The sequence below is a fragment of the Juglans regia genome, chromosome 2 (genome assembly GCF_001411555.2).
Source record: "Juglans regia cultivar Chandler chromosome 2, Walnut 2.0, whole genome shotgun sequence".
Taxonomy (NCBI): domain Eukaryota; kingdom Viridiplantae; phylum Streptophyta; class Magnoliopsida; order Fagales; family Juglandaceae; genus Juglans; species Juglans regia.
The window spans coordinates 34,333,748-34,357,115 of record NC_049902.1 but is presented as its reverse complement, the minus strand read 5'-3'; the positions used below and the strand labels follow the sequence as shown (position 1 = coordinate 34,357,115).

General features: G+C 36.9%; 1 protein-coding gene and 1 long non-coding RNA gene across 2 annotated transcripts; one reads left to right on the top strand and one right to left on the bottom strand.

Annotated features, from left to right (window-relative positions):
- Positions 1-239: 239 nt before the first annotated feature.
- Positions 240-2,143, bottom strand: LOC109010527. Its single transcript, XR_004800899.1, has 4 exons — positions 2,083-2,143; positions 1,917-1,994; positions 565-694; positions 240-272 (listed from the first exon to the last, which is right to left on the bottom strand). It is a non-coding gene; the product is annotated as an uncharacterized LOC109010527 (long non-coding RNA).
- Positions 2,144-18,656: 16,513 nt separating this feature from the next.
- On the top strand, positions 18,657-19,693 carry LOC109013172 (early nodulin-like protein 2). Its single transcript, XM_018995165.2, has 2 exons — positions 18,657-18,924; positions 19,038-19,693. The coding sequence occupies exons 1-2, from the start codon at positions 18,753-18,755 to the stop codon at positions 19,670-19,672; spliced, it is 807 nt and encodes a 268-aa protein (XP_018850710.1). The 5' UTR covers positions 18,657-18,752; the 3' UTR covers positions 19,673-19,693.
- The last annotated feature ends 3,675 nt before the right edge of the window (positions 19,694-23,368 follow it).

Sequence of the window (23,368 nt, the reverse complement as noted above, 5' to 3'; positions counted from 1 at the left end):
TGTTCCGCCAAAATAGTATTATATAATTTGTTCTGTATTTATCTATTTTAGTTAGACTTTGCACCAATTGAAACAAAATTCTCACTCAGCTGCTGATCGCATAATACATATTTATAAACAAAATGCCTTGTTTGAAAACTGGTAACATTGAGCATCAGAGACCAAAACATTATTTCAAAAGCCAAGGCCCAATTTTTATGTAACAAATGAGATGTGCACCTCTTGCAACTGTGGCAATACTTTTCCTTCAGAAAACAAGTCAATTATAATGCCTGACATTGTTGCAAGCACATATTAGTGAAACCAAAACAAAAACCTTCCTCATGGACGAAATAAGTAAAATATAGACTTTTCTTGAGATGGAAGTGGAATAAAAAGACTTGAAAATTATATATGGATTGCAAAAGAAAATCCTCCTTCACCATTATTTTTTCCTTTCTATGAGACAAGTAAAGAGGTCAAGAGACACTACCAAGAAGGCGTACAACCCATCCAACAGTGTTAAAATGAAACAGCAGGAGGTGAGCTAGGAAATACAAAAAGCTAGGCGGACAAGGATCTTACCAGCATATCCTTCAGACACATTAACTGATTGTGAAAGGGCATCACCGATATGAACATTAAGGATGCCACCAGCTACAGTATGTTTCTCAAGATATGACAGCCCAAGATATTCTCTTGCTTTATCAATCAACTAATGAAAAAAAAAAAAAATCATGTAAGGATGTAGTCACCTTGGGAACAAAAAGCTTGAAGCATTTAAATGATACAGATATGGTACTAGAGAAAGAATATATTTGGATTTGGTTAAGAGTTAAGACACTTGAGACCATTGTAATAAAGATGGCATTCCTTCTACGTTGACAGAACACTATACAACACCAACCGTTATAACCATCAGAAATTATTGCAACTTCCTTTTTCCTATGACTATTGTAGATAACAATTGCAATTTAATAGCCACAATTGTACTTGCACCTTAAAAAAAGGATGAAAATTACTGTTAAATCCTAACATTGTCTCACATGTGGGTTTTCAAATCCTATAATTAATAAATTCCATGGGCTTGTAAATTATGCATGCTACCTGAAATAGGTCCATTAATCCAAATAATGTGCATATCTTAGATGTTGATGGAATAGACTTGGTAAAGTAGAGATAATATACATGCAGCCCTCTACAGCGTGCATGAACCAGAAACAGTGCATATTCTTGAGGGAAGTTTTATGATATCTTGTTCTTTAAGGAAATACCCCAGCAGAGATAACTTGGTAGTCTAATACGTCCTGTATAGAGAAGAAAAATCAATCAAACATTTTTCAATCCCAGTGCTAAGACCTGTTAGTCTCAATGTCTTCTTGCCTATTTAACATTTCAATTGATCAAAGGTACTGAAAATTTGTAGAAGTTTATAGATGTATGTGGTATGCAAATATGTGCTCTTTATCAAGATATTGAAAAAACTACATGAAAAACAATCCAATGCCTTCCAATTATCAGAGTTTCTGGGTGGTATAACTAGCACATTGCAATGAGTTTCCTCTAGGCGCCCTCTTGAAAATTAGTTGAAGAGAAAAGTAATTTAAACATTTTGAGCTTGAAGTTGGTCCTGAATGTGTATATATATTTATATATATAGCCTCAAGTAACTTTTTAATTAGTAAGTTCACTGGTCTTTGGGGGTCTCAAATCTAAAAGTATATTACTGACAGTAACCATTTAACTGACACATTGCAAGACCAACAATAGACCTATAGAAAAGCAAAATACAGACTTCATACAAAATGAAGTTAATTTATTAGGAAGAAACCAGATCATGATGGAAATCATCATTTTTCATAATATATATATATATATATATATATATATATATATATATATAAGTCTACTGGAAAAGATACTTAGGGGTTCCTTACAATTCCATCAATCTCCCAGCCATCAAGTTGCAATGAAGGCCACAAGTCAAGCATTAGCCGAGCAGTAGTTCCACCACCCTGAAACATTTAGAATAATATGAGTACAGTCCTGGAAATTACATGTTTGGTTTAGAAAGAACGTATCAATGCCATTCCCAACAATTACCAAACCAAAGATGGCAATGGGACCTTTTGGAACAATAGCAGGCAAGCTAGCAAACTCATCCTGCATAACGAAACATAATCCATGAAATGAATAGAACTAATTTATGAATTAATTAAAAAATGCAAGTGCACACATACACAGATATTTTAAATATACGTAGAAAGTTAAAATAAATGAAAAGCATGCTGCCTCCTTACACTTCTATCCTCCCTCTCTCTCTAAACAGATACCCAATGCCAAAATCTTGCCCTAATCTGATACCCACATCAACATGTATACAAAATCCCAATATACAAAAAAATCTTGTACAAGAAAGGACCTGCTTTTAGATTCAAACATCTAGAAATTAGTCTACAAACAAAAAGGCCAATTTTTGTGAAGTAACTAGCACGGATGAAGGGGGAGAGAACAGAAAATGAGTTGCAGAGATACCTATAGTGAAAGCAAATCACTCTGAGACGAATGATGGAGGCATGCGATTTTGTATGGAGAGGAAATGACAACCCTAGCTTTCGCGGAAGGAAAATTAAGTGGAGTAGTAGAAGCTTTGTGCCCTGATGTCAAAAATGGAGATGAAGTCGTGTGGGGGTGGGTGGATTTGCAGGTAGGCGAAAATGGGGAAGAACGTACGTCGAAGTGGAGAAGGGTGGAAATGACGAGGATCCTAGCTTCCGCAGAAGGGAAATGAAGAGGACTACATAGCTTTGTGCCCTGATGTTGAAAATGGAGATGAAGCCGTGTGGGGGTGGGGGGATTTGCAGGTAGGCGAAAATGGGAAGAACGTCGAAGTGGAGAAGGGACTTGTACTCGGGAACAAAATAGGGGGGAAAAATAAAAGAAAATGCGTTTTGGCGCCCAAGAGAAGTGTTCCAACGATTTTCCTCCGTTGTAACACATTGTTTCTTATTGCAGCGATTATTTTCGCCACAATATAGTAAAAAATCGCTGCAATAAAGAAAATGATTGCGCCACTGAGTTTGAATTCAAAGTCGATGTGAATAAGCTGCGACGATTTTATTTTCGCCACAAATAGTTACTTATTGCGGCGATTTTTTTTGCAACAAAACAAAAATCGCCGCAAAAGGTCATTTTTCTTGTAGTGATATAAGATAAGAGTATTCGTATCAATTATATGTCATATGACCAAAAATATAAAACACACAGATGGAATAAATAACAAAACAACTTATATGAGAGTCAAATTAACAATCATGGCTTGAGCTTCTTCGGCAGATGCGATTGTCACAAAAGTAAATTAGCATCTACTCTTCCCATTGTTATGCTTTATTATCTGCATTTTTATTACACATAACCAAAACCCATTACTCAAAGTTCTATGGTAATCAAAATCTTTAATCCATACTACAAAATTCTCAAACCGATTATTCAAAGTTACCGAATTTAGAACCCAATATTCAAATTAATTTGCATAAAAATGAAAGAAAGAATAAGAACCTCAATGTCCTTCACAGTTCCGCACTGTGCCAAAGAGGTCCTTCATGGAACAAACACTAAATTTGTTAAAAGTCAACCACTTTACACTTATAACCGTCGGGAAAAAATAGCAATACCTCTTTTTTTTTTTTTTTTTTTTTAATTTTATAAAGAGGACGGGACTCCAATTTTATTGATTGTCCTCACTTGTGGCGGAGGGAAACCGTGGTTACAAGTACGACACCTGGGATTTACATAAGCGCTAAGTCTAGAAAAAAAGAATCCAGGCATCAAAATCAGTATAACCATATAGAGTACACGACCTTAAATAAGATACATAATCTACATCCGAGCGAGCCAAAGAGGGGCACCTGCAAAAAGCCAAGTACACAAGGCAAAAAGAGACGCAAATAACGTGAGAGCAACGAGAGACAAATAAATAACGAAAAACAAACCTGTCACGAAGCTTATGATATCCTCAGGTAGGGCATACCCAGCTTGTCCATGCGGAGAAGACCCCTCACCCGGCTAGGCAGCATGTGAATGTCATCCCAATCAGAGTTCAACCCTTCTGCCCCACACTTAGCTAGAAAGTCAGCCATGGCATTACCTTCACGAAAAATGTGATTCACTGTATACTCCAGGCTATTAAGATGTTCTTGTAACTCCTCCCAGAAGTCTTCTAAATACCAAATGGGGCACTTATTCTTTACAATCCAATTAACCACCAGTTGAGAGTCAGTCTCTATTTGGACCCGGTAAAATCTAAGCGCGTGACATCTGTGAACACCTTCCAATAAGCTTCTGAGTTCAGCAAAGTTATTGGTACCCAAACCCAAGGGAACAGAATAAGTCAAAAGTAATCTACTATCCTCATCCCGAATAACACCCCCAGCGCCAGAGGTGCCAGGGTTCCCGAAACTACTACCATCAGTATTGAGTTTTACCCAGCCTTGACGGGGCCGGTGCCATTTTACCACCCGGACCGGACCCTCTTGGGCTTAGGGAATAAGACTGGGATATCTAGTCTATTCAAAATATCCATGTCCTGGGCGGAGAGGGAACACACTTTCATGATCTGGTCCATGGTGCGCCGGAGCCAAAGTTTAATAGCGTGCCAAACCGACTCTTTTGAATGAGCTTTATCTTCATACAGGGCTTTACAGCGCCTCTCCCAAAGTTTCCAAGAAATAATAGAGGGCAGAAGGCCAAAGATGATTCTAACCTGTGAAGACTTACCCGCACGACGAAACCAAAAATTAATTTGATTCTTCCAAGTGTAGAAAGAGGCCATATGAACCCCTAGGTGAGTGGCCGCTAGACGCCAAATGTATTTTGCGAAATCCCCCGTGCAAAGCACATGGTTCAAGTCCTCAATATGACCCTTTTGACAACAATTACACTTAGAGGCCATTGAGACGCCCACCATTCTAATATTCTTGTCAACACTGAGGCAATTGTTTGTAGCCTTCCACATCATGATGGAAATCTTCTTGGGGAGATTAGTATGCCATATCCACTGAGCCCAGGGTAAAGGGGGGCCCGAACCCTTATACAGTCCCAAGCGCTCTTAGTAGTAAACTTTCCCTCATTATCCTTCAGCCAAACAAGCGCATACTAATGGGACTCCTTCCGTCTAGCCAAAAAATCATACAGTTCATTGGCTTTCTGATGGCCCACTAATCTATTCAGAAGGGAAATATCCCACTCATTCTCAATGCGACACTCCTTTATCTTAATCAATGGGTGTTCAACCACAGAAAATTGACCGTAGAGCGGACCTTTGTCGTCCCAATTGTCATACCAGAAAGAGATATTACCTTCTTTCACTATCCATTTGGAACTATTTATCACGTCTGGGATACTTCGGACAATAGATTTCCAAAAGCGGGTCCCTTTAGTAGGAGCTAGGAGGGATAAGTGATTTCCTTTAACATATTTACATCTGAAAAAATCCGCCCAAAGAGAGTTGCCCTTTATAAGATTCCAGGCAAGTTTCATGTGTAAAGCTCTTTGAACATCTCCAAAATCCCTAATACCCAAACCACCTTCGTCCTTAGGCGTACATATATGCTTCTAGGATATCCATTTCCTCCGACTCTTGCCTTCAGCTTCACCCCAAAAGAAGGAGCTTAGAAGCTTATTCAAGCTACATATCACCGCTTTGGGGACATCTAAAACAGCAAGAATGTGGGTGGCCATACTAGATAAGACGTGACGCAAAAGAATAGTTCTTCCACCAGCAGAGAGAATCTTCATCTTCCATCCTGCAATCTTCTTATTCACTTTGCCCAATAGATCACCAAAATCACAAGCCTTCAGCCTACCATCCACAATAGGCACCCCCAGGTACTTAAAAGGAAAAGAGCCCTCGGTAAACCCAATATAGCGGAGAAGAGCATGTTTCCTAGAGACTGAGATTTTGCTGGAGAAAAAAATGGCACTCTTCTCTTTACTAAGCACTTGACCAGTCCACTCCTCATATTGGTTCAAAACTTCCATCAAACCTCTCATACTTCTTTTTCCACCATTTGCAAAGATAACTATATCGTCGGCATACATAAGATGAGAGATAATCGGGGTCCCTCTAGCTTGAGTAAATTGACCAATTTTTCCTTTTCCAAAGGACTTCTTAAGGAGACGAGAGAATACCTCTTGCATTATAATGAAGAGGTAAGGCGATAAGGGGTCACCTTGCCGTAGGCCTCGCTCACCTTTGAAGAAACCCATGGGGGTCCCATTCATCATGACAGAATACCACGGCGAGGATATACAAGAGTTAATCAGGTCACAAACATTAGGAGAGAACCCAAAACTGACCAAAACATGTAATAAGAAATTCCAATCTACTCGATCATAAGCCTTAGACATGTCAAGCTTCACCAGAACATTGCCTCCAATAGACTTCCTATGAATAGAGTGGACCATTTCCTGAGTTAAACTGATATTCTCAAAGATACTGCGTCTGGGAATAAAAGCCCCCTGCTCCTGTGATATCATTTTAGGGAGCAAACTGGTCATACGAGCCACAATAATTTTTGAACAAATCTTATAGACCACGGAACAAAGGCTAATAGGCCGAAATTTATCAAAACCAGAGGGTTTGTCCACCTTCGGGATTAAAACAATATAAGAAGCAGTGAAATTTTTTGGAAGCATATGGCTATGGAAAAAATCAACAATGGCTAAAAGGAGGTCATCTTTAACAAAGTCCCAACAAACTTTGAAGAATCCTGAACCAAAACCATCTGGCCCTGGACTGCTATCGATGGGAATAGAGAATAGAGCATCCTTTACTTCCTCTATGGAAGGGACTCTACCAATGGTCAAGTTATCCTCATTATTAATAATGGGAGATATCAGGTCACTCAAATTCGGGAGAGCACGGGGACTACTTTGACCTAGAAATTCCTGGAAATGAACAACAACGGCTTTATCAATGTCGAGGGGGGACTGTAAGACCCTACCATCAGGCATACTCATCTCTTGAACTCTTTTATGCAATTTGGCCTTTAGGTAAGCATGAAAGAATTTAGAGTTCTGGTCCCCATCTTTCAGCCAGCTTTTCTTGGCCATATGAGCAAGTCTAGTATCCTCTCTACCCAGCCATGTTACAAGTTCCAGCTTGGTTGCTAAGAGGTCAACATCGTCCTCGGCATTAAAAGAAACTTGAAGACGGCTTTTCAAATTTTCAATACGAGCCTCTAGACCTTTGATTATGACGTTAGTATTACCAAAGACACTTTTATTCCACTCCTTTAAAGCCACCTTAACCCTTTGTAATTTAGAGGACATGTTGATTAATCCATGACCTAGGCCCTCACGTTTCCACACCCCCTCCACAAAACTATAGAAATCTAAGTGATCAGTCCACATATATTGAAAGCGGAAGGGACTAGGACCATACCTGAATGAATTCTCCCCCATCTGAATAGCCAAAGGGGAATGATCAGAAGTAGAGCGCGCCAATACCTGGTAATAAGCATTAGAGAAAAGATTAAGGAAATTAGTATCAATAAAACATCTGTCTAACCTGGCCCAGCTGCGCGCTTGTCCGCCTTGTCCATTACACCAGGTCATATTCGGGCCTTTTGAGTGCATGGTCCAATGACTAAAAGCAACCCGGATGGGAACTGCTTCAGGAAAACATCTATTTTTCTCTTGAACCTCCCAGCAAGGAAAACTAAAATGGGTAGAACTAGATAAAATAGGGGGAAAAAACATGTAAGCACGCAGGAAGTTGGTCATTGGAACAACACATTGTTTGGTTTGCTCTCCGCATGCCAATCAAGAGGCTTGGTGGGCACTAGGCTTCCACTTTACACTTCGGTGCCATGGCTTCCTCTCTCTCCCTCTCTCTCCATCCCTCCCTCCTTCTCTGTTAGTGAATGAAAACGAGAGACTCTGCCTTTCTTGTGTGCAGTTTTAAGAGGGAGATTTAAAATTTTACGGGAAAATTTGAGAGGTAGGAGGGCGCCAATTTAAAATTTTCAACCTGATTAATTTTTGATAATTTTACTATTTTGGTTATTAACCTAGTATTTATTCACACATGGTGTTTTTGTAAAAAAAATAATTTTAAACAATTTAATTGGACATATGTAATCTTATAATATTTTATATTTTTATTTGATTTAAAATATAATTAATTAATAATAATAACTAAATACAAAATTTTATTTTGCAGGATTCTAAAAAAATGACAATATCTTGTGAACTACATTAAACGAGTTGTGTTGAATACATAATTATAAATAAGGTCACAATACTATACTATATTATTAATGTTTAGTACTTTTATTTGATTTAAAAGATAATTAAATCATCGTCCTCTTCCTCTTCTTCATCTTCCTCTACTTCATCTTTATCTTGCTCTTCATCCTCTCTTTGCTATTTTATTTTTAAAATATAAACAATATAATTTTAAAATACAAATAAAAGTTTAAGTTAATATAATTACCAGTACAAAACTAATAAATTTTTGGCCAACAATTATATGTTATAATTACTGGGTTAATAATATAAATGCCAGAAAGATTTTTGTTTTACCCGCACAAGAAATAAGCACGGGCAATAATTTATATTTATTGGCACATACAAAAATACCGTATAAATGTAAACACCAGCAAAACTTATTATTTATCAGCGCAAAATTAATAAATTAGTGACGATTTTTAACATTGGAACTATTATATATTTTTGCCGGCGTAACAATGTAAATGCTGGCAATACTTCTTCTTTATCGGTGCAAAAAATAAGCACTGGCAATAATATATATTTAACGGCACATACAAAAATGCCGGAAATATAAATACCGGTAAATTGGTTTTTTATTATTATTTTTTTTGTAGTAATTAGCGTTCTGTATAACAAAGAAAATGTAGTTTTGGTCTAGCTGAGTGCCAAGCTGGTGTTACAAGGTTACAAGTAATATTCTTGTTTTGGGAGATCAAAACTTTATATAACCCGAGATAGAAATTCAACTATAGTTTAATTTGGTCCATAAAATAGTAACGACAAAAGTCGTATATATGAAATATGTAACAAGGTCTAGTTTATGTTTTTGGCCTATTATTGCGTTTGATCTCACATCGATCTTTGTCGTCCATGCAGTCCCAAAATGGGTCGCCCCAAAACAAGCCCTTCAGTTATCATGATCCTCCATAAATTACCATGAAAGCTTAAAAGGAACCAAGCCCCACTCTAGCTCTCATCACAATACTCTTGTCAATTGTGACAATTCTGGAGGCTACCAGGGCTAATTAAAGAATAAGAAATACAGCCGGATCGAGAAAATGACTTCAAGGAAAGTTGCAACTACACTAGTGCTCCTCATGGTCACGATTGTCATGATTGCTTCCTTTCATGAGGTCCGAGGCCTCCCCGATCGAGCAAATGGTAAGGTCCTAGGCCTCCCCCGTCATGCAAAGGGGTCCGGATCCGTTGATCGTAACTTCAAAGGCCTCCCCGTTGAATGGTGGCCAAGCTTTTATAAATGCACCTCTGATTGCCAGGAACAGAAAGCACAACCCTCTGGCCAATGCACTGACTTTTGCTTAGAAGTGTTGCTTTCTGGACGACGCCAGCATCATTAAGCTAGCTATGATTGTATTATATATGGGGGACTACGATCATGTTATCTCAAGTCAATTATTCTATCATATTTATATAGAAATAAGAGCTATCTATGCTTCTTTAATATTTCTTTGGGATCTTCGAATCCAAATAGTTGAGGAAAAAAAGAAGAAAAATATATTATTTATAAAAAAAAAAAAAAAAACTTAATATTTTGGATACTGTGATCATCTTATTCAAAACTATTCCTATATGATCCCATAGTTCCATCATCCATATATATTATAATTGAGTACAACAAAGATAGTAGTAGCTCCGATCGATGCTTAGATTATTTCTTTAAGGTGGGCGAATTCACGAGTACATTAATAAAGATAATACGTAGTATCCAAGCTAAGTATTTTTAAGTTAATCTTAATTTTGGAAGCAACAATCGACGCCCTGACCAAATCCTATTATATATGTTAATGCACATATATTTATTTTCACCACCCGGTCTATGGTACTCCTGTTAAATAAGCATTGGCCTTCCATCTTTCATAGTCGTTATAACATGAAGATGTCAAGCTAAGCCATTTCTACTTAATGGCTTTGCGGTATAACGTCACCTCACGCGCCTTCTTGTCAGCCCTTCTTGTCGGCCCTGATTGTAAGAGTTTTATTTAAACTGTATGTCCCACACACCCATGTCTTAATGGGTTTAAGATAGGTCAATAGGTATCACTTAGTTAATGAGTCACAGTGGGATAAGAACAACCATATTTCTAATCACAGTTGGGACACAAGGTTCCTAGATTTCTTGATGGTCAGAAGTATATAAATAGTGCTGAGGGGTTACGGGTTCTCACTTGCAATATTAGAGTGCCTCTAGCCATCTGGAGACACTTGTGAGACTAAGTTGCTATGATGATCATTCTCTCATAGTCAGATCAAATTCTTCATTAAACAGATGAGAAAATGTATGTATTTAATTATCATTATTTTATTATTGTGGATCATAGAAAATCAAAGATCCAATTATTAATGTTCATGTTAAAATATTTAACATTTGGTATCAGAGTTTTATGTTATAGATTTTTTATGATCTCAATAAAATATACAGTGAATAAAATGACTATTTAGTTTTACATGTGCTTCCATGTACTTGTGATTTTATCATGTTGTGAAAGACTAAAAAACACTGTCTTTCTTTGATCTGACAAATAAATTTACGATGATGTTTTTATGCATGGTTCATAAAGTGATACACTGATATTCATGAATATACATCGGTTTAAAGTGTACCAATTTCTTTGACATTTTTTGCATTTGCCTTTGATTGGGTGTTATATTTTCCTCTACTGTGTTCAATGTGTTGTATATTGTTTACACTGTTGGGGGTTGAGAAACCGCCGTGCATGTATGATGGTGGAGCCATTGTGTGTTGGCGGAGTGTGGCGTAAGGTGGCCATGTCATCATGCTAGCAACTTGGTGGCATAAAGGGTAGCGCAAAGGGACTATGAAGTCCCAAATCGGCGCTTCCCCTACCCGATTGTGAAACCCGTCGTGGAATAGGGTTGTCGGCGTTGGGAGGAGGTTGGAAACCTCCTCTGCGATGCCTTTGAGATGGTGGCAGAGGGCTCTAAAGCCCACTAGCCTCGGCGCACAACGATGTTCCTGTTAAAAAAAAAAAAAAAAAAAAAAAGAAAAAAAGGGAAACCTTGAATGGAGGTGGACATCGGCGGTAGGAGGAGGTTGGGGATGCCATGCCGTCTCCCCTCACCAAAGATGTCCACGATTGCGCCGAATCGAAGGAAACAATGTGAGTGTGGTGCGGCGCTACAATTACCAAAGGAAGAAGAAGAAGAAACCTAGGGGTTTTTTCTAACTTCTAAAGGGCCTGGGCTTGGGCCTTGACCCAGTCCAAGATAAAAGAAACAGGCCACTGTTGTGGCCTAGCCTAGTACAAAACTAAAACAAAATTGAAGGGAAAGGTATCAGGCCTGTACAGTAGGCCCGACCCAGGGTGTTGACTGGCCTAACTAATGAACCGGGTTATTGGACTTGTCCTGGATCGGTCGGATTATATTATAATATTATTTATTTATAAAAAAACCTAAAATTTTATTTTTCTTTTATATGTATGTTATTATTGTTAAATACATGGATTAAATTTTATTTTATATACATGTTATTATTGGTATATACATATATTAAAATTTTATCTCCATGTTATTATTATTAAATACATGTATAAATTGTTTATTTTGGCTCTTATTATTATGCCATGTATATTTGTTTATCCAATATATGGCAAATGATTTACATCAAAATTTAAGAAAAAATTGGTTGTCCAAAGGTACAAGATTTTAATACTAGTGAGAATACTTTGTGTATAAACAATGAGGGTTTTGATGACACTACTAGTTCATCCATAATTGTTTAAATTATAATTATTGTTTTTAAGTGTCTAACTCAAAGCATTATGTGACAAAATCTTCTTGCAGTAAGTATATCTACATCACTGCACTCACAGACTTCATTCGTTCCTATTTTGAATGGCTCTAGTTTTTCTGAGTAGGTTGAGCGAGTCAGATTCACCTTAGGAGTCCTTAACCTAGACTCATCACTTACGAGTCTAAAACCACCACCCATCACTGAGAGTAGTAACAGTGATGAGAGAGAGTCATCCAAACAGTGAGAAAGATCAAATAGGCTGAGTCTAATGTTCATAAAAATGACTATCCGAAAATATAAAAAACTCACTCCCTAGTACTAAGGATGCCCAAATTGTTTTGAAAAATGCTGAGAAGAGATTTCGGTCTGCAGATAAATTTTTAGTAGGAACACTTATGACTAGACTTACCACCATGAAATATGATGGTGCTAAAGGAATGTAAGAGCATATCCTTGAAATGACAAATATTGCTGCCAGATTACAAACCCTGGGAATGAAAGTAGAGGAGTCTTTTATTGTACAGTCTATTTTGAACTCATTGCCACCTCAGTACGGTACATTCCAAATGTACTATAATTCTATTAAAGATAAAATAGAATGTGAATAAGTTGGCAAGTATGGTAGTTTAGAAGGAAGCGAGACTGAAACAAAAATGATATTACTCTGCTAATTTTGTGACTAAAGAAGCTGGAAAGAAAAAGCATCATTATTGTAAAATGAAACAAATTGGACCACTGAAAGGAAAGCAGCTTGGGAAAGTTAATCAGGTTCAGCATAACAGTAGCAAGTGCTATTTATATGGGAAGCATGGACACATGAAAACTGCGTGTCCGAAACGTAAGGCTTGGTTTGAAAAGAAGGGTAAGCCACTTACCTTTGTATGTTTTAAATCAAACCTTATAAATAGTCCCACTAACTATTGGTGGCTAGATTCGGGTGCTAATGTTCATATTTCTACAACCATGTAGGGATACCTTCCAAACCAAATACAAAATCCCAGTGAGCGATTTATCTTTATGAAAAATGAGAATAAGGGTAAAGTTTTAGCTATAGGAACTTTTCGTTTAGTTTTGAGTATCGGTCATTATTTAGACCTTCATAACACAATATATGTGCCTTATATGAGGCGTAATTTGATTTTCTTATCCAGACTAAATACTGATGGTTATTCTTTTTCGTTCCATAATGGTAGTTTCAATTTGTTTAGAAATAATTTATCTATTGGTTCTGGGTTTCTTTCCAATGGCCTTTATCGACTTTACCTTGATAATACATTTGCTAAAAATACCTATACCCAACACCATGAAACATTTATTGAAACTAAAAGAAACATAAGGAATGAAAATTCTTATGACTTGTGGCATAAAAGATTGTGGCACATCTCCAAAGAAAGGTTACAGGGATTAGTAAAAGAAGAGATTATTCCACATCTTGATTTTACTAATCTTGAAGTGTGTAAAAATTGCATTAAAGGAAAGCAAACTAAACATACTAAGAAAGGCACCACAAGAAGTAAGGAGCTTATTGAAATAATTCACACACACACATATCTCTACTATTATATAAGTGTCTATCAAACGGAGCTCAACGGAAAATCTTGTTTTAACGGAGCTACAATAATTTCCGTTAAGTCTCCGTTTAATACTCCCTCTCGATTAAACCATACCTCTCCTGAGTCCCGATAGAAGCCGTAGCCTCTCTCGACAGAAACCAGACCCTCTCTCTCTAGAGACTCGCTCGTTTGAATCCAGCTGGGGGAAGGGGAGTTTTGGCTTCTTCTTCCACTTCCTCTCCTCGCTCTCCCTCCTGGCCCTTCATTTTCGGTGGTTTTGTTGAGTTTTGTTGTTTTTTTTTTTTTTTTTCAAATTTTTGGCCGAATAAAGGGGGTGGTCATTTTGAGTTCCTTCGGTGACCATTGTCCGACACGCACACCACTGGGAGAAGCCTTCTCCGCCGATCTTGTGGTCGACTGGATTTGGAGCCAATCGGAGCGGCGCGTTGCGCCGACGCGCGGTTTAAAGGAAACGCGTGGGGTTCCCAAACCACTGCGATTCATCTTCATTTTTGTGTTAGTGTTGTGTGGGTATGGTATTTGTTGATTCTATTTCTTTTCACTCTGTGAGATGTGAATTTGAAGGATGGTTTTTTTTTTTTTTTTCGCGTGGATTTTTTTATTTCATTTTTTTGCTTGTTAGGTATTTGTTCTCCATTTTTTTTGGATGTGAATCTGCTTGTTGGATTTTTGTTCGTCGGTATGGACCATTTTTTGGAATTTGAAGGATGTTTTGATTTTATTTTTTTCCCGTTTCGTGTGGATTTTTTTATTTCATTTTTATGTTTGTTGGGTTTTTGTTCCTCCAGCCGGCACCAGAGACTTTCAATCTTTTTTATGACATTATTCTCCTCTCTTATGGCCAGGTTGTGTATCAGGGTGCCCGTGAGCAAGTTCTTGAGTTTTTTGAATTTATGGGCTTTAAATGTCCTGAAAGGAAAGGGGTGGCCGACTTCCTTCAAGCTTACCCAAGTAAGTTTCTAGCTTCATCTTGGTTTTGTGTATTATATATTTATATATAATGTATGTATGTATGTATTACATCTCATTACACATGATTGTGATTAAATTCGCTTTATGATCATGATCATGTTGACGGCAAAGAAGGCCGTACGTGTTCATGACTCGACCAGTATTGACCATAGAACCTGCACATCTTCGCATGGGCAGGACTTCACGTCCTTGTACAATATGTAAATCCCCCTGTCTGAAAACACGCACACACAGAGAAAGAGATTAAAATGATCAGCTTCTTTGATAGAACTAGGAGATATATATATATATATATATATATATATATATATGAATATTGGAACATGGATTTGCCACTCATGAACTTGAAGTTGAAGGGGGGAAAAAAACAGAATTTATAAGAATGTATGCAATTGCAGACAATGAATTCCAAGCAAACGAATCGAAAAAAGCTAATAATAATTAGAATCGCATGATCTTACTTAGGTACTTAATTTAGCTGGATTTTCAAAACATGATGATCATGAGCAGAAGGAAATTAATAATAAAGGACGTAAGCTCTCTGTGGTTGGAGTGAAGACGATTCCAGATTTTCTTCAATGGGGAAAGGAGGGACTTGAGCCACCCCATATGGCCAAAGAAGTACAGGCCTTCCCTGGGTACGTACTTACTTTGGTTGAGGGTAGGTGAAAGGTTGGGAAAGAATTAAATAGATGAGGATGCATGAGGGTTTTAAACTCATCATGCATGTATGTAGTTGTACGTGTTTGCTTGGACAAGGGTGTCTTGTTTAGCAACCATTCCCGATCCATTTATCTTCCATTAATTCCATCCGTTTTAGACCTTTTGTGTGTTTTTTGGTCATTTTATTTTACTCAAGTCTCTACTTTGGAACTGCATCGATTACATGTGGAATTTGTGTGGGTATGTTTTAAACTTGTGTGAGGATTACTATATATGGACCTTTCTTTATACATCAGAATTTATTTATTTTTTCTGTTTAATATATCTTTCAAAGAAAAAATGCCCATCTTTACTTCCAAGGAATCTCTAATTTCTTTAACACACAATTAGCCTATTATGTTTTCAACATTTTCAACTACTACTTTTTCTCTCCTTCCTATTTTTCTAATAACGAGAAATGTTTTAACCAAGTAACAGTTACTACCGTTCCCTTATATAATTATGGTATATATTAAAGTGGTTGTTTAATAGGAGGTCCAGAAAGTTCTGCTATTACGGATGATGAATAATCCAACAAATAATTGTTCTCTCAACTAAAGTCATTTTTGTTTACAAATTCCCAACAAATTGGGATCAGCTGTGTGGATCCTTTAAGGCCATTCAGCCTTGCCTACAGGCTAGGGCCATGCTGATCTTGGTTTTCTCTCTTAATAATCATGTCTTTGCCTATAATTCCTACCCCCCCCCCCCCAATCTTCTTTTTGTTTTTGCAGTTTTTGCTCCCTGCACATCATATAACCACTCTTGCTACATTGCATTCACAGACCTCTGTTACATATGGCCATTGGCCATACCATATATATATATATAGATAGATAGATGAGGATGAGAATGAGGAAAAGGTAGGTGGTAGCACCGGAAAACAAAAAGACAAATATGAAAGTAATTACTTTACGATCTGTGGTAATACTTTAGAAATAGAAGATGATAGCAAAAAAAGATTTGGTATGTGAAGGTAGCTTTTGATGACATGCAGGAGTGGGGGGACCTTCTACTTCTAAAGCTTGTTGGGACTCAATGCCTTATCACTTTTGTGGAATTGAAGATTGTCCTTCCATGCATGAATTCCTACTACTCCCTTCCAAACCATAACAAACAAAAGTTCAAAATTGTGTCAAACACAATAAATTGGCACAAGCCACCACCCAAGCAGTAATTGTACTCAAAAAAGTAATTAAAATATATATATCATGCATGAGTACTACGGCTTGCATGATTTCTTATTACTGTTATGATTATGATTTTGATTGTTATTTGATAAGCTGTATTTTTAAATTCCTAACTTTTATGGATTTGACAATGATAATAAATATTATGTTTGGGATGATTTTGTTTTCTATTATCATCCAATTTGCTAGTGCATGTTTACTGAGAAAGCAGGTTCATGTCTTTTGTGCTATTGTGTGTACGAACAAAGATTTTTTTCTGCTCTGCAGGTTGTATGATTCAGAAGGTCAGTCTACAGGTTGTATGTCTACTTTTTCTTATCCTTTGCAGTTTTTCACATCTTCATCCGTCAGTCTGCAAGTTGTATGTCTACTTTTTCTTATCCTTTGCAGTTTTTTACATCTTCATCCGTCAGTCTGCAGGTTGCATGTCTACTTTTTCTTATCTTTTAGTCAGTTTTGCAGTTTTTTACATTATCTATTGAGTATTAGGTTATTTTAAGTTTATTATTTTTCTCCTTCAGTTTTTGACAGTTATGTCAGTCTACCGCTTTCATACTTTTCTTATCCATTAGTCATTTTTACAGTTTTCCACATTATTCATTGAGTATTAGATTATTTTGAGTTTATTATTTTTCTCCTTTAGGTTTTGATAGTTATGTCAGTCCACCACTTTCAAGCTTTTTCGTTGTATGCTTTTTTATTTGGGTTTTTCACATCTTTATCCGTCAGTTTGCAGGTTGTATATCTACATTTTCTTATATTTTAGTCAGTTTTGCAGTTTTTCCCATTATCAATTGAGTATTACCTTTTGGAATTTCTCATGCAAGATATTTTCTTTAATTGTTGTTATCTTCACAATTGTTATGGCATAAATTTCTTTTGGAGTAGAATATGAGATTTTAATAGTTTAGCAGCAGTACATCTTATTCATCTTTTTTTCAGATTGTCTTGGGGATGATTACGAGTACTTTTCCTCAAGAATAAATTAGTTGATTCACAGTATGAGAAGGAGCATTCTTTGATCTGAAATTCCCATAAACATGTACATGGTAAGAAAGGATCTTGCTACGACTTCCTTCACACATGAGTGCCCATGAAATGCATTTTGTAACATTAATAGTAGAACTCATGCATTCAGGGTTGGTCAAATTCAATATCTGAAAGTACTGTATACACCGTTGCAGGAGGATCGAGATGGATATTGATAGGAATAGTTAAATCACTACTGCAGCTTTGGAAACGTGATTTGGGCACGTTTGGATTCGCAAGTCATCTCAGCTCATCTCAATTCATCTCAACTCATCTCACTACTATTCATTACTATTCAGCAACTTTAACTCACAAATCTCACTACTATTCACAACTCATCTCATTACTATTCACAATCCATCTCAACTCATCTCAGCTCATCTCAAGTCATCTCAAGTCATCTTCGAATCTAAACGTCTGTCAAACATGCTGCTTTTCACATCTTTATCAGTGGTAAGATATTTTAAATTTATTATTTTTATCCCTTATATTTTGCCAGTTGTGTCAATAAACTATTTTTATACTTTTTCTACTTTTTCTCTTCTGCAGTCGTATGTTTTGTCCTTTATCTAGCCGCTACACTTTAAATTCTTATTCATGCCTATAAAAGTTGTTTTGTATTATTGCACCTTTTTTTATCCTTATTTTTTATTCCTTTATGTCCCTTTTTGTGAGGATGTAAATATCTTGAGTTTTTGTTAGACAAATGTGCCCAAAGCCCTTTGCACATTAAATCATTGCTAAAATTTGTTAGATAATTTATTAATCATTTTCTTTTTGTAAAAGATCATATAATTTTTGTAAAAAATCTAAACTAGGCAAACGTTTCTTAGAAGTTGCTCTATTACTAGTATATATATATATATATATATATGTATATAAATAAAACTAAAAACTTTTAAATTTTAAAAAGATAGAATATTATTCTAACTTTTTATCCAAATACAAAAATATTTAAAAATATCAAAATATCAAAACAAAAACTACTCTTAAAAAATTAAATTCAAACATCGTCTTTTCAAATCTGCTTAATTATCTATTTACATAAATTACAATACATTTCAAAATAAATTATCTAAACCTCGTCAAAATTTCCCATCATCAATCATATAACATATATACCCCACATTTGGTGCCAGAGAACTTCCTGCTTGAAGCCTCCTCATGAATCGATCATTTGTCTCTGGCTACATATAAATATATATAGTCTCTCATATATACATCTCCAAGGGCCATCTTCTTTATTTTCGTTCCCTTATGGAATTTCAGACGCATATCTTCCTTTCCTTTGTTCTCATTTCTTGTTTTCTATCCTCTTCCCTTGCCTCCAAATTCTCTGTAGGCGGAAGAGATGGGTGGGTCTTGCATCCCTCTGAGAGTTACAGCCACTGGGCTGAGAGAAACAGGTTCCAAGTCAATGATACTCTAGGTAGGTAATTTAGTTTTCAAGCAGAATCACGGCCTTTCTTTTTTCCTTTTTACTGATTGATCCTTTGGTTGATTTATTCTTTTGAGTACTGTTTTTCCTATTTTGTTTTCCAGTCTTTAAGTATAAGAAAGGGACGGACTCTGTGCTGGTTGTGAACAAAGATGATTACTACAACTGCAACACAAAGAACCCCATCAAGAAATTGGAGGAAGGTGATTCTGAGTTCCAGTTTGATAGGTCTGGGCCATTCTTTTTCGTCTCTGGAAAGGACCAAAGCTGTGAGGAAGGACAGAAACTGAACGTTATTGTTTTGGCTGTAAGACACTACAACAAAAACCCTCCTCCTTCATCTCCGATTCCAATTCCTCCAAAAGCCGCCCCAGCTCCAGGTACTGAGGCCCCGGTGTCTCCCAAAGCATCCCCTCCTGCACACTCAGCTGGACCGGCCTTGGCCCCAACATCACCATCCCCTGTGTCCAATGCTCCGAAAGCATCACCAGCATCAGCTCCATGGTCTTATGGGCCTGTGCCAGCGTCGTCGCCACCAACGACGACATCTTCTCCAGCAGCCGGCAGTCCAACTACGCCAGCAACGGAGCCGGGAATTCCATCGGGGAGTCTAAACTCACCGGCAGCGGCACCATCATCATCTGCATGGGCTTTAACTCCCACAACTACAAGAGTGTTGGTGATTTTCGTTACGCTAGCGCTGAATGTGGCTTTGAGCAGCGCTTTGGGTGCTTTTTAGAAAAAGGCAAAAAAAAAAAAACAGAGTAATTAATTTGTGGGATTTTTTTTAATTATCAAACGGTTTGTTAATTTATCTTTATTCTGTTTCTCTATTAATTTTATTATATATGATTGAGTTTTTTTTTTTTTTAGTGTAACAATAATATATATGAGCCTAAAGCAGGATGATGTTAATTTTTTTTCCTTTTCCTTTGTCCCCTGCGTTTAATCTCTATGATCTCTATATTATATTCGAATAAATTTTCACAATTTCCTTACACTTTATGCTTTATATATTTTTTTTAATTTTTATTATTTTTGTCTTTTATCAAATATTTATTATATAAATAATGAATAGAAAATTTGAAATAATTTAAAAAAGAATTTTAAAATTTTAAAATTTTAAAAAATATAGATTATAGAATGTGATGGAAGTTGTGTAGCAAAACTTATTATATTATATATATATATATATATATTCGTTTTTATTTTTATTTTTCTCGCATACCTTTTTATGCAAAGGATGAAAAAGACTGCGATATTATTCAATTAATACATCGATCAGTATTTTCAGTACGATCAAGCGCCTGTGGTTGTGATGCGTTCCATCTCATGAATGTTGCAATTATTTTGATATAATTAAAAGAGCAATGCAAGAAAATGAATGTACATTTCTAATTACATGTTGTCAATGATTATTACTCGTCGATCTGTATTATATAGTCTACATATATATGTACTAAAACAAATGAAAATACTTAATGCCCAAGCTAGGCTCTCGATCGATCAAAAGAACATAACCCGTTTGGCGTTTTGCTCTTCACTTGTGAAAACCTAGAAAAGTTTGGAAGGCCGTCATGTCACACCATGCATGGCCAATTAGTGGTTAATCAAGGAAAATGACTTATATTTTATCTACAATCCGCTTCTGATTATCTGACACGTCTCTGATATATGACAATCAATTCGCTGGCGGACGGGGACATCATGAGCAATACATCAATTTCTTTCCACGCGCGTATACCTGCATGCACACGTCCATATCATACAAACTCTGACTAATACAATTACTTAATTCCACACACTCTGACTAATACGTATACACACCTGCATCATGTATACGTATACATGTACGTATACCTGCATGCAGCAAATCTCACACTTGAAATCCCACAAGAAGTGCCATGCATCCGACGGCCCGATATCTCTCCTGGCACGTACGTATGTTTGATTGCATCTTTCCCTGAAAATACAAATGTTAATATATAGAATAAATATAGATAGAAGTCACTATTATGAACATCCATTTTACACACATGATATAGTATCATCTAGATCACACATATTTTTAAGTGAGTGTTGTGAATAATATATTAGAAACAACTATGCAATGAGTGTAAAGTGTGTACTGCTATAATAGTTTCTCTCTAACATTACTCTAATATATATATATATATATATATATATATATATTGTCTTCTTTCGCCCTTAAAATATATTGTCGTGGAGCAGCTAGCAAGGTACCGGGAATGTGAAGGCTGATGAGATGATATGTCCGCTGCTAAGGCGAAAAGATAAAAGAATTAATTAGTGTAAGCAAGAGGATTATAGGGGAACGAATTAATTCTATAGTTGCGACATCCATGCATATAATTGGCTGATCTCCGTGTGAAGGTCAAGACTCAAGAATTTTGCAAGTTAAGAACCATGCACGCACAAATATTTAAGTTCCAAAATATTCCTTTTATGAGAAATTCTACTCTTAGGCCGGTTCTTTTTACCAACACCACACACCGTGACGTGCAAACCTGGTTTGGTCGTCACGTCACGGTCTTACACTCGTTGAATGAGGGGATTCGCACGCAATCTTGCAGATGAGAAATTTTCTTCATGTTGTCTGTCCGTAGTCCCTGAGATCCCTTCCTCCCCGTTCTCTTCTCACGTAGACTCTAAACTTCTCCCTCAGATCCCTTTCCTCGCCCTCTGTTTGTTGCCCTCACTCCCATCTCTCACCCTCGAGGCCGCACTTCCTCTCCTTACTTTTGTAGCCTTCTTAACCACACTTCTCTCTCACTTCACTCCCCTAGCCCTCTCTCTCTAACCCCGATTTGTGACTTGAAGACATATATATACATTGGGCTTGAGTTCTGATCTTTTTCCTTTATTTGTCTGAATCTCAAGTTGGCTCAAATTGCTGCACAATTACTGGGTAGAATAGACAATGAGATTAAAAACTTCTGGAATTCATGTTTGAAGAAGAAGCTGATGAAGCAAGGAATTGACCCAACTACCCACAAGCTACTAAGCGAAATTGAACCAAAAGATGAGAAAAAATGTACATAAATGGCATCTTTGCACATACCAGAGTCTCAAGGATTTCCAACAATATCAGCCTTGGCTTCTTAGGGTCCAACATTTTTAGTTGAAGACATGAATTACTATGATGGTGAAGTAATAGATGCTTCAAGAGAGCTTCTCATGTACAAGCCTGCCTTTGATCCAATGGCCTACTTTGAGTTTCCAGATGAACAACATGGTAGAAAATGTAGCCTTTTCATGGGATGCCGACAACAAGTTAGAATCTTTTTTTTCGTTTTAGGTAAACAAGATAAAATCCGAGGAACCAAAGCCAAGTTCTTGGCAATAGGGTGGGCAGTGGGGTCCCGCACCAAGCTGCCCCACCCCAGTTCCCCCCGCCTCCTCATGGCGAGGCAGGCAACCCCGCTCTGCCCATGCGAGGGCGGGGCCCCCCACCCCGCATCTAGGGCCTCTAGCGGGGGTGGGTGGCGGGGAGGGCCCAACCCCGCCCCTCCACCGCCTACATTTATATATATATATATATAAATATATATTTATATTTTACAAATTGAGTTTATATAAATATATATTACAATTTGTTAGACTTGTTTATAAAATATGCATTGGTAAATTTAAAAACTACATAGTTTAAAAGCTAATACACTACAATTTACACAACATATATGCTAACAAATTCAATTACATAGTTTTTAAATTATAGTCATATTTACAAAATTTAAATTTATAATTCGGGGTGCGGGGCATGGGTGGCCCCGCCTCGTAGGGGCAGGTAGCACCCCTACTTGGCAACATGAAGAAGGTCAGCTTCATGCTCGCAGTTCAGTAGATTTCAATAGCTATCCATTGACGTCGCTATTAGAAGATCTAACGAGATCAAATTTTGATGTCTTCAAGCAGATGTGAACTATAAATTCCTCTGTATTTTTTTAATTATTTTCTCTCTTCATAAACAAATTCAGAGATATTGATAGTACATGGAATTAAAATGCACATTTTGAAAAAAACAATTAAAATAAATCCACCTCATCGGGTGTGTGGCGTTGGAGAAACAAGGGCCTAAGAGTAAAATTACTCTTCCTTTATTTATTAGTCACCAGCTAGCTGTAGTAAAACATACAACATCTTTATTAGCAAGCTGGGCCTATAACACACTGGAACACATTCTACTTTTTCTCTTTGATAGAGATAATTCTTATTTCTGGTTTTGATGCTCTTTTACTCTGTCGTAGAATTCATCGATTGGAGGTGTCCTGTCCCCAAATGCTAAACATGGTCTGGAGATCATTGCATTGCGCCATTAAACACTGGCAAGTGTAATAAGCAATGCAAGGAATTGGAGGATGACTCGTATGGATACATTTGTGAGTTTGCATGCTATTGTACATTTTCTTCTTCT

Coding starts and splice junctions, on each gene's coding strand:
- LOC109013172 (XM_018995165.2), top strand. CDS start 18,753: ATGGAATTTCAGACGCATATCTTCCTTTCCTTTGTTCTCATTTCTTGT. Junction 18,925..19,037: donor CCAAGTCAATGATACTCTAG/GTAGGTAATTTA, acceptor TTTGTTTTCCAG/TCTTTAAGTATAAGAAAGGG.